Source organism: Myotis daubentonii, chromosome 12, assembly GCF_963259705.1.
Source record: "Myotis daubentonii chromosome 12, mMyoDau2.1, whole genome shotgun sequence".
Taxonomy (NCBI): Eukaryota; Metazoa; Chordata; class Mammalia; order Chiroptera; family Vespertilionidae; genus Myotis; species Myotis daubentonii.
This window is the reverse complement of record NC_081851.1, coordinates 25,240,766-25,253,003: the sequence shown is the minus strand read 5'-3', so window position 1 is coordinate 25,253,003 and position 12,238 is coordinate 25,240,766. Positions and strand designations below refer to the sequence as shown.

Below are 12,238 nucleotides of genomic sequence, written 5' to 3'. Positions count from 1 at the left end.
TATGTTTTTTTTCTTAGATAGTTTCTGTAGTTTTATGATCATAAATGGTTTCTTTTTTCTATTGTGCTTCCATATTTTAACATTTAACTATTAGGTGCTTTAATTGAAATTATGGGATAGGAATTCTTTTGACTTTGGTTTGTTGATCTTTTATTGTACCACTTTCTTGGCTCTTGTATTAGTTCTAATAAATTGTTTTGAATGTTCTTGAGTGTTAGTGTAGTTTATTTCATTCATAGGATTTTAATATTAACTTTAAATTTCAAAAGTAACATATGACCTTACCTAGTTTGGCTCAGTGGATTGAGGGTCAGCCCTCAGCCTATAGAGTCCCAAGTTTGTTTCTGGTTGAGGGCACATTTCCTAGGTAGCTCAATGTTCAATAGCCTCTACTAAATGTTCATATTTTTTTATTTTAAGCTGTTGTGGTAAATTGTAGTAATTTTCTAATCTGGAAGTATCCCTGTATTCATATGATAATTCTAATTAATCATGGTGATTGTTTTAAAAATATACTGCTAGGTTTAATTTGCTGATATTTTATATAAGAATTTGCCATCTTAATTCCTAAGAGTCATTGAAATATAGTTGTCCTTTTTTGTATTTTCCTAGTTCAGATTTGGTAACAGAGTTTTGCAAGTTTCATAAAATGCTTTGGATCTCTTCACAACTTTCCTAAATTCTGAAACCATAAATATAGGAATTATATGTTCTGTGAAGTTTGGTAGAACTTGTACCTAGCGACTTTTTTTCAAATGAATAATTATATAATCTAAGGTCTCCATACTCTTTATTTTAAAAATCTATCTGATGTGCCTATTTCTGGGATAGACATATTTATATTTTCTACTCTGACTACATATTGTCAAAATTTCCTCGTAGTTGTAATAGTTTAGCCTTAGCTTAGGCTAGGCTATGTTTTCAGGGTCCTAATAGATCAAGAGTTATCTTCATGGACTTTTTCCTTTCTTAACACAAATTATTTTCTCTTTTGATGCTTTTGTTTTCAATTATGTTAATATCACTATATTGCTTTCCTCCCATTACCATTTGATTTGAAAATACTTTAGCCCAAAATTTTCAAGTTTTCTGTGCTGTTGGAGTATGCTTGGAGTTAATTTGTAGCTGATTTTTAAAAAATCCATTGTCTTTTAACTTATGAGTAAAATTAACCAATTTATATTTATTGTAAATAATGGTTGGACTTATTCCTTTAATTTTATTTTCTTCTATTTACCATACTTCTATTTTCCTTCTCTTGTTTCCATTTTTCTACTTGTGTCGGACTGGATAGGTTGTCTTTGCTCCCTATCTTCCTTTCGAATGGTCTGCAAATTATAAATCCAATTTAATTCTTCAGTGTTTGTTCTTCGTTAAAAAGAGCTAATATAAACCATTCTGAACTGACACGTTTAAAAGCAATACCTGGAGTTAACTTGCATGTATAATCTCTCGAATACACTTCTGAAGTTTTTCTGATTCTCAGTTTTCACACTTCATAAGTTCTTCACTCATTAGTTTAAGGATTAAATGGGATGCCAGCCTTGATAAAGGAAGAGATCTTCAAGTCCTTCATTTTATTTCTTCTTCATTCAACCAAAAAACCTCAACTTCCAAATCACACCATCACTTCTCACCTCCTCTGTCCTGCAAAGTCACAGCCTCTTCATAATTTACGGTCTTAATCTAGTTTTTCAATTTATAAGTCTCAGGATATCTTTCCATTCTTCCTTTACATTAAAAAAAAAAAATCCCATTCTGCATGGTACTGAATGGCCTCCTTTGCTCTGGATTTAAGGAAGGTCATTTCCCAGGGACGCCAGGCCTTTCTTCATTTGTCTTTCAAAATGGCGGACTCTAGACATTCCATGATCCGCACCACGTGCGCCTGCGCCTCCGGCGGCCATTTCGCCCAGCTCCGGCCTCCGCTGCGCGAGGCGCCTGCGCAGGAGCCCCCTGAGCACGGTCGCTCCACCCTCCAGTTGAGTACGCCTGAAACCGCACGTTCCGTCTCTTTCCTCCCCCACGGGCCCCGCACCGCCTTCACTCCTTTCCTGTGAGATTCCTCCGCCAAGTAGAAAGCCCACCTTTGGTCGACAGCCTGTGCACTTGAGGAGCACATACAATAGGCGCTTATAGCCCGGGTCCGCCATTCGGTCTTTTCTGTGCACCACTGCAATGTTCCTCTCTGGGCCCTAAAGTTGATAACCGATTTCGCTGGACTTTTTTGCGTTCCGTGAGGCAACCACTGAGAAGAATGGCTGTGGCGGAGGGATCCCTCGCTTACGTTGTGTGTACTTTAACCTAATGGGGGTCGTCCGGGAGTCGGAAGGGGGAGGGCAGAGGGAGGAGGCAGCCAAGGAATTGTTTTTTCCTCTAGCCCCGCCCCGGCCACGCGGGCCAATAGCGATCGGCTCTGTCCCCACGAGCCTCGCTCAGCTCCGCTGGCTGAGCCAATCAGCGGCGGCAGCGGCTCCGAGGGGGCGGGCCGGGGAGGCAGTGCGTGTCTTGTGAGAGCTCTTGAACCAAGTCAGAGCTGGAGTCGGCTGGCTGGTTGGAAACAGCGGCAGCCGCGGGTGACTCAGGGAGGCGGGGTGAGGGTGCCGCGGCCTCGGCTGCGAGGAGCAGAGGGAGAAAGGTGAGGGGATCGACCCCGCGGCCCTGCCGCCCGTGCGCCGCGGGCGGGGGCGAGGGGCACCCGGGGATGGGCGTTCGGGAAGCGGGGTGTCGGGGCGGGGCAAGTGCGGAACCGTGGGGGCACTCGGCCGGCTGGGACAGGGCTCGGCATCGGGGCCTCTTCCTTTCTAGGAGGGGACGATCACTTTAAAAGACCCGCTTGAGCCGCCAGTATTTCTCCCCATACTCTCTCTGCGTTGAGGTTTAAGGTTTTAGAAAAGCGAAACTTGGGAGAGCGAGAGGGTCACGCGGCGCTCGGGCCCGTGTTTGCTGTGGGGGAGGGATGGGGGCGCGGAGAGGGTGCGGTGGCGGCGAGGGGGTCCTGCTCCGCTCCGCCGCCGTCTGGGGTCTGGCCCTCCGAGCGGGGTTCGGGCCCCTCCCTCCGCCCCCGCCCTCCTCTCGCTGGCCCCCGACCACCTGCCGCCCCCATGGCGTTTTGTTTTTGTGCTTTTGCAGGGAGGAGCCCTTCCTGCAGGCGTGGAAACCATGGTGCTCACGCTCGCAGAAAGTTGGCCGGTGCTGGTGGGGAAGCGATTCCTCAGTCTGTCCGCCGCCGACCGCGGCGACGGCGGCCACGACGGCTGGGACGTGGGGCGCGTCGCCGAGTGGCCCTGGCTCTCCGGGACCATCCGCGCCGTCTCCCACACGGACGTCACCAAGAAGGACCTGAAGGTAAGACTGGGCCCCGGCGGTCTGCGCCCCGACGCGGCCAGCAGCACCCCGCTCGCTGCCCCTTTGTGGGAAGGGCGATCAGAAAGTTGGCCTCGGGAAGGTGCAGAAAAAACGAGGCCTGGAAAGTTTTGAAATGGTTGTGTGGAGCCGAGGTGTGTTTCGCCTCCAGTCGCTGGTGTCTGAACATGGGCTTTAGGATTGGTTGTCTAGACACGTCTCGGCATTGCCAGCGCTGTGCCCCATTCGGGGTGAGTACCGTCTCCCGAGGGGGAGTGGTGGTGGTAGGTAGGTAGTATGAAGCTGGGCTAGTGGGTGACGTTTGGAATCGAGAATTTAAAGCTAGTGTTTGGAGGTGCTTTCAGTGGGTTTTTTGTTTGTTTGTTCGTTCCTCTTCATGTCTTCACCCAACTCCTTAAACTTTTAGTCCCGTTAGAAATGAAAAGTGTGCGTGTCTGTGTGTGTGGGGGGGGGGGGGGGGGAGGAGCTTGGTTCTATTATGCAGATGAGGGTGGGTATCTGTCCTTTCACGGTGGCTCCGGGGAGGAGCGGGTTCCGGGTGGTGCTGATTAGCCTGCGGGGGCGTGTGGGAGAGACCATATATGGAGGGGTGGGTGGAGCTAGCGGCCCCTGACGTGGTGTGCTGGGGGAATGGTTTAGAAATATTCATTCCACCTTGGTGGTTAGGGGGCGGGAGATCAATGACAACAAGTGCGGCCGGGGTGGGCGGGGGGAGGGGGGGTTCATCAGAACAACACTCAGGACCGTTATCAGATCTTTTCAAAAAGCGATGAATTCTGATTGTATTTCCTAATAGAAGTGTTGGTGTGACTACTTTGTACCAGCAAAGACTCCTTTGTGCAAAAATAACTGAAAAGGGGTCCCTAACAAAGACTGCGAAGTGATGATGATGTGAAGGAAGAAGAAGCACTGTCAGAACAGAAAGTATTTCTGAACTTGGGCAATGGGTATTTCATTATCGCTGCCGGTTCTTGAAACCGCTCAGACAGGGGAAGCGAGTTTTAGCATTGACAGTTGGCTATGTTTTGGTTTCTGAAACCGTTCATTTGAATACTCTCAAGGGGACCATGCATGCCCAAACCTGAATTACTTGCAAAGGGTTGTGGGAAAAGGGTGTGTGGTTATATATTTTTAAAGTTTATGTCGTGAGCCTTGTCTCATGTTGAAAAGGAGGAGTGACCAGTGCGCATTTAACCACGTGCCAGGAATCATGCTGAGCACTTCATAGCCATGATTTTATTTAGCCCTTACAGCTGTTCTTTGGAGGTAGGTACTGATATTGCTCCATTTTACGGATAGAAATTCTGGGGCTGGGAGAGATTAAGTATTTTGCCTAAGGTCACATATCTAGGAGTTGACAGCCTGTGTTCTAAACCAGAAAGTTTTGCCTTCTGAGTTCACCCTCTTAATTATCATAATCCCTGATTTTCTCTGTTTCACTCCTAGCAAACCAGGTTTTGATGTTACAGAAATAATGTAGTGAGGTGCAGAGATGGTCAACCTGTTGGCTTTAAGCTAATAGTATTTCTCCATAAAATGGGCTTTGTGTACTAGATTTCAGTCATAGTTGTTGTGGTTTACTTCACCTGCCAAATAAAACTTTCTCTTGTGCATTTGTTTTTCTGTGATTTGAATGGACACATTTTATTTAAACTTTATAGTTTTTAGTTCTTTCTGAAGATGATGAGAGACTAGGTGTTTGGGTGACTGAGTACCTGTTGGGTTGGGAAGGCAATCTAGGAGGGTCCTTTATGAGTATACTTTTAAATCTGCACATCTCCCTAACTTCCAGCCTTTGAGGTGGTGGTGATATCTTCATTTTCAGAATGAAGAAATAGAATTAGGAAAAGAAGTCTTGTCTAGACTTTCATAATGAGTTACTAAGTGATGGAGGGAGGAGGATTTGAATCTAGGTTATGCTGTGTGTCTTTTCCACTGAACTAAGGTGCCTGAACTGGAGACTGCAGGGAATTTTAATTCAAGAAAAATTTTTACTTATATTGGATTTTTGCTTTACTTGCAGACCTCACAACTGAGTCTCATGTAAGATACAAATCTACTTGATGTCTTTATGCTAATTATGACTTATTGCTACCTTCCTTAGTTGATAGAAGATGAAATAATTGGCTTAAGTTTAGAGCCAAGTTTAAAAACATAGAATTTTAAAACAATAGAGCCGAATTGTACTTGATGCGATGTAGGCAGGAATTAAACTGAGTCACTGACCATCCTTACTTACACCTGGGTTTCGGGATATTTCATTTTGGGGTGGACTGGGGCCTGAAATGAATATGAATGAATGAAATTCAAGCACTGGCCCAACTTTTTAGTATTAGTAGAAGTACAGGTTTGTCTAGACCAGCGATTCTCAACCTGTGGGTCGCGACCCCTTTGGGGGTTGAACGATCCTTTCACAGGGGTCACCTAAGACCATCGGAAAACACATATATAATTTCATATTGTTTTTGTGATTAATCACTATGCTTTAATTATGTTCAATTTGTAACAATGAAATTGGGGGTCACCACAACAAGAGGAACTGTATTAAAGGGTTGCGGCATTAGGAAGGTTGAGAACCAGACTGATTTGCTTAGTTAGGATATTATTGTGGTCAAGGCTTAGTAACATTGTCTTACCTTGAGAGAGACTTTGTAACAAAGTCACTTACTTGATACAATGTAACTAGTTCATTACAAATAAGTTCAGATGGAGAAGCAATAACTTTAAATGCTTATTATATGGCAAATACTACTTTGTTTAACCCTCGCAAGTACTCTAGATGGTAAAATCACATTATTTTAGTGTTAGAAATTGACTCTTAAAGAAGTTAAATAACTTGCCCAAGTTTGTCTCCAGATCTTAAACACTAGATTTTAATATTCAGGTAGAGTGAAGTTAGAAAACTTTATTTTACAGTAGGGCTTTGACTTACGAGTTTAATTCGTTCCGTTACCGAGCTTGTAACTCAAATTACTTATATGTCAAATCATTAAAGTGAATGAGTGAGACATGTGATGCTGGGCTGATGTTGTGGTGTTCACTGTGACGTTCGCTGCGCCAACTAACGGTGGGGTATGTGAAGCTGGCTCATAACCCGAATTTTAGCTCGCAACTCAAAGCAAAAAATCGGCTGAGAGACGGCTTGTATCTCAAAAAACTCGTTAGTCGGGACACTCGTAAGTCAAGGCCCCACTGTACTGGCCTTTATATCCTTAGTACCTAGAACACTGCTTGGCATGTAGTGTTTGTCAAAATATTTGAATGAGTAAATGAAGGAATCATAAAATTATTATCTCTACATGGAAAAGCAGTTTAGAGAAATAATCTAATGAAGCAGTGACATTGTCTTTATCTGGAATAGCAATATTGGAAATGATAGGTTAAGAATTATAATTAATAGACCTCTTTTTGGCCTTTAGAGTCAGACAGCATAAATAACATTTTTGTAGATACACCAAGGGAACATGGAGGAAAGAACACAATTTGAAGAACGAAAACTAGTTACATCTGTCAGCTTGTAGGAGCTTGATCAAGTCACTTTAGTTCCCCCTGGATTTGAATTCTTACCGGTATGTCATTTCATATAAATTTATGCAGAAGAGACGTTTTGGAGGAGGGGTGAGAGATATATATATACACACACACATATATACACACACACATACACACACATATGTACATATATAACATGTTATAGTTATATACATATATGTATATAACTCAATCTTCAGACACAAATAAAAGATCTACGTTGTTTTAATAGGAAACTTTTGAAGGAATGTTGAAGAAAACTCATAATCTGTTGGGTTCATTTTATATGTATGTAAATACACACATTTATACACAAATACACATATATATTAACTTATCTTTATTGTTGAAAGTATCACAGATGTCCTTTCCACTCGCACTGTAACCACACTCACCCCCACACCATTTTATATATATATATATATATATATATATATATATATATATTTTTTTTTTTTTTTAAGTCATCTTTTTTTCAAACCAGAGTTAATGTGAATTTTTGACCAATGCAACCTAATACTCCCAAATCATAAACTAAATTATTTTTAAGGAACTAAATTTTATTTTCAACTCATTCAAAAATTAGGATGTAAAGAGAGACCCGTCTAAATTTTGGGTTATATGTTAGATAATGATATTGAAGATCCTCTCTCCTCCATTCCTAACTGAAGGAGTTAAGATTAATTAAGATAAATTAAGATTTGAATTATCACAGGGGTTTTCAAACTACCTCGCCTCCTTGCTAGATACTTTATATAAATTGTCTTTAAAATCTACCTAGCAATGCAGTGAAGGATAGGTGTTAGTACTTTCATTTTTAAACTATCAGAACATGATTCAGAGAGCTTTGATTTAAGCAAGGTTTGTTTGTTTAAATCATATGAGCATTTATTCCAATACTGCCGGCAGTATGGGAGAACAGCAGGTCATACACAAAAATCTGCTCTAAGCAAGGGTTCTTAACCTGGGGTGTAGGTTAATTGGTTTCCTTTGTAATCCTATATATTTTATTTTATGCTCCTAAATTCATTCTAAGAAAACTTGAATATAGATGGGATGCAAACCAAAACCAGAGCTGTTTCTGAAATTTGTTCCACTGTGATGGGAAAACTGTCATCTAAAGCTAGCTTGGGTTTGAGGTTGATGTGATACGGGTCAGAAGAGGAGATACCAGAGGACCTGAATTCTGTGGCTAGGAAAATAGAAATAAAGGAGGATGGGCAGTCTTTGACCACCTCTGTGAAAGGATCATTTGGTTGGTTATAGTGATGGATGGAATACATAGAACCAAGAGAGAGCCCATGGAGCCTTGTCACATAATAGTATTGACATATTTGCACTTATTCTCTAATAACTACAAGGTTAAAAGCCTGCCATATGAAGAAGACAGGCAGCTTCTTGGGAGAAGTTGCTTGGGAATTTAGGGATGCACATTTTGTTGTTGGGGGGCTGGGGTTTGGGGTAGGTCTTCAATTTCATTGATAACCATAAAACTGGGGAAGGTTTGGGATAGGGACTAACAGTATGTCAGTTAGGAACTTCCTTCCTTCTAAATGGGTGAGAGAACAGAAGGTAAGAGCCTAATTCAGAGAGAAATTTATTCAGCAAGTCTTTGAGTAGTGACTTGGGACTGATACCAGTGAAACACAGTGGTAAGTAAAAGCTGACACAGACTTCGACCTATTAGAATTTATAACATGTCAATCAGGTAACCACAAATCAATAATTCAAAATGTGGGTAAGTGCTGGGAAGGAGAAGTACAGTGTTTTGAGTACAGTTAGCAAGGAAGCCTCTCTTGGACTTCTTTGAGAAAAGGATTTTTTAATTTGGTTCTGACAGATAAATGGAAGTTATCTAAACTTTTTTTAAGTTAAAGGTTAAAAGGGGAGATACTGTCTGAAATTATGAACAGTGCTATAGAATTATTAACTAATTACTTGAAATAAAGAAATGAAAGGCCTTTTTAGTAAGAGGAAGAATTTTAAGTCAAATAATGACTATTACACCAAATATTGAGGAAGTCTATTGTATATAAATTAAAATACAAAAAATCCAACCCATTAAAAAGTTTAGAATAAATTAAGGGGTAGCGTGTTCATAATGGGTTAATAAGTAAGTTAGGGTGTTTTGATAGATTTATATCAAATTAAAGGTTTTTTGAATGTTTCTATTTCTGGGTGAGAGACCCACTTTTGGAGTGAATTTTTTTTATGTCTTAGAATATACAAATTGTAAGGGTTTTAGCTTTAGGGTTCAAACATATTTTGCAGGTCTGAGGCAGAAATTTTCACAATTACTTGGAAAATGGTATTTCCGTTGTAGTTTAACTTTCATATAAGAAGCTAGAGGTAGTCCTGGAAAACTCTGGGGTCATTTATCAATTACTTGTTTGTCTATTTGGCAAAGTAGTCTTAGATGCCAGGGTAAATTTCCCAGCTTATTCAATTGAAAGGGATTTCTGAGGCTGTGCCATCTATTAGGTCTTGTGCTAAATCCTACTGATACCAGGGGAATTCAAAAGCAAGTGGTGGATTGTGGTCATGGGGAGTCATCTTAAGCTCACAAACAATGTCAACATAGAGTTACAGTCCTAAGCAATTAGTGCTTCTTTTAAATTTGTCTTTAATTCTAAACTCTGATGTCTAATTAACATATGTGAGAACCTTCTACATGGGTGTTCTGTGCTTTGTGGGCTCCTGAGAGGTAACTTTGGGGGCAGGGACTGGCCCTCAAAGCCCTTGATTTCTGCTTCCCAAAGTGGTTTGGGAGCCAGAGCTTGATCCATGTCTGGATAGTTTCTTGTGTGAAGAAAAGTAAGAGCAGGAAAGGGGAACAGTACATTCAGATATTTGAGTAGAATAAAAAGGGTATAATTCAACTTGAGCATTTTTTCTGTTTATTTTTGTTAATCAAATCTACTTTTTCCCCATTCTGTTTGTCTAGGTGTGTGTGGAGTTTGATGGGGAATCTTGGAGGAAGAGAAGATGGATAGAAGTCTACGGCCTTCTGAGGAGAGCATTTTTAGTAGAGCATAACTTGGTTTTGGCGGAACGAAAGTGTCCTGAAATTTCTGAACGGATTGTACAGTGGCCTGCGATAGTGAGTAAAAACTTGGGCTTATTGAACTCAACGAGAAAAGGGCATTTCATCCATTATGAGTGAAATAAGAAAAATATATATGTGATACCTATATTCAGCCCTCTGGAAAATAATAATATAGATATATGTCAGTGTAGATGAGTCATAAGAGCATCCTGGGTCTTTGGTTAGTCCTGCTAGGAGCTCTGGGCCCTTAACTTCTTGGGCCTTATTTTCTTCACTTGAAAACTAGGGATGGAAGTAATGTGGGGAATGCCAAAGGTCAAAGGTCGGGAACTCGTAGACATACTCAGACATACAGATCTGTTTGATTTGACCCTCACAGTGTTTTAAGAACATTTAAATTAGTTATCTGCTTTTCAGAATGTGGCGTGTAGTGGTTGACCCTTGACCTGTGAACCAGGAGGTCACTGGTTCAATTCTTGGTCAGGGCACATGCCAGGTTGCAGGCTCGATCCCCAGTATGGGGTATGCAGGAGGCAGCCACTGGATGATGTTTCTCATTGATGTTTCTATTTCTCTGTCTCCCTTCCTCTCTCTCTAAAAATCAATAAAAACATATTTTTTAAAAAAGAATATGGAATGTTCACTTAAAAATCTAGATTTCCAGTTTCTTTTGAAAAAAAACCCCATAAGATATGGCAAAACTTGAGCCTTGTGGCAGTTCTTAGAACTGAATAATGGCTGTTGCCTGGCTCCTGGAAGGGTTTCCAGTCTTGATCTCATGGCCTCTAAGTTTCCCCCTGGGTCATAATATCCTCTGGCTCTAAAGATACAGTCAGGATATGATTTGCCATTTCCACATCATTAAGTTAGAGGAAAAGAGTTATTACTATGTTTGGAGAGGCCATTTGAGGTTTTATGAGACATGAGCTGGGGCGTGAGGTGGAAGGGGCAGATTTGGGTAGGTGGAAAGGCTCGGAAGATGACTGAAAGGCTGACTAGATTGTGAAGGGCCTTGTGTGCTGTGCTGGCAAATTAAAGGTTTGCCCATGAGTCAGAACAGCTTTTAGAAATTTTTGAGAGATGCAAGGTTTTAGTTAAAGTTGCATTTTGCTCTTTTGCTTTTTGTATTTTTTTTTTCTCCCAACTATTAAGAATTTGCTAAAAATATGGTCCTGTCTCTCTAGGAAAATATATGCACACATAATTTTTTGCATAAAATTTGGGGAAGCCATGTGTCTCTGGGCCCAGACTTGTATGTTAATAACTCCCGAATGTGTATGTGGTTTAAATTATTGATTGGATAAAAATTGTGTGCTCTTGTTGTGGTTGCATAAATAGTTGTTAACGAGATACTTGCAGTGAATAAAAAACTTACTGGCTTTCTCTCTTCTTGCATGTGTGCAGTATTACCATTCTCCATTTCCAGAATTATGCTGACAGCAGTTATGATGCCAAAATGTTTCCTTTGTTTTGTTTTAGGTATACAAATCTCTGTTGGACAAAGCTGGTTTGGGATCCATAACTTCCATTCGCTTTCTAGGAGATCAACAGAGAGTATTTCTTTCTAAAGACCTTTTGAAGCCTATACAGGTATAACACAGAAACATTATTAAATGCTAAAAACAGAATTTATAAAATTGTCCTTTAACATGAGAACTAAAATACTGATGTTGATTGCTCTAATTCAGGTATCTTTTTTATTGTTGTTAATCCTAAACGAGGATATTTTTTCCATTGATTTTTTTTTTTTTTTAGAGTGAAAGGGATGGGGGGAGGACAGAGAAAAAGAGAGAGAAATATTGATGTGAGAGACACATTGATTGGTTGCCTTCTGTACATGCCCCAACTGGGGCTGGAAATCGAGCCTGCAACTGAGGTAACGTGCCCTTGAGCGGGAATCAATCCTGAGACCCTTTGGTCCGCCAGCTGACGCTCTAAATACACAGCCAAACTGGCTAAGGCTAATTCAGATATTTTAACAGAAAAGAACCCATCTCATCAACAGATAATTGTTAGGCATTATCCCTCAGTGTTAGTCATTGGGTTAGTGCCGACTGTATGAAATTGGAAGGACAAAGGTACTATAATTAATGGGGTGCGTGTGCGTGCGTGTGTGTGTGTGTGGAAACACCTAGGCGATAGGACAATACTTTTTAAAAGATTGACTACCATTCTGTGTGTACATATATCTATATACACATATATACACATATATGTTAGCCCTCATTAGCTATGGATTCTGTATTTGTGAATTTGCCTACTTGCTAAAATATATTTCTAACCCCAAAATCAATG

The 12,238-nt window shown here is 41.0% G+C and overlaps 1 protein-coding gene across 6 annotated transcripts in view; it reads left to right on the top strand.

Annotated features, from left to right (window-relative positions):
• Positions 1-2,502: 2,502 nt before the first annotated feature.
• KDM3A (lysine demethylase 3A) overlaps positions 2,503-12,238 on the top strand; it is a 60,932-nt gene continuing 51,196 nt past the window's right edge. For 3 of the 6 annotated variants that reach the window (XM_059659230.1, XM_059659229.1, XM_059659228.1), the window contains exons 1-4: positions 2,504-2,638; positions 3,133-3,348; positions 9,842-9,997; positions 11,423-11,533. In XM_059659230.1, the coding sequence (XP_059515213.1) occupies positions 3,163-3,348; positions 9,842-9,997; positions 11,423-11,533 (453 nt within the window). In that variant the 5' untranslated portion in view covers positions 2,504-2,638; positions 3,133-3,162. Of the gene's footprint in view, positions 2,639-3,132; positions 3,349-9,841; positions 9,998-11,422; positions 11,534-12,238 lie in introns of all 6 variants that reach the window. The other 3 variants (XM_059659231.1, XM_059659226.1, XM_059659227.1) reach the window with 3 other exon arrangements.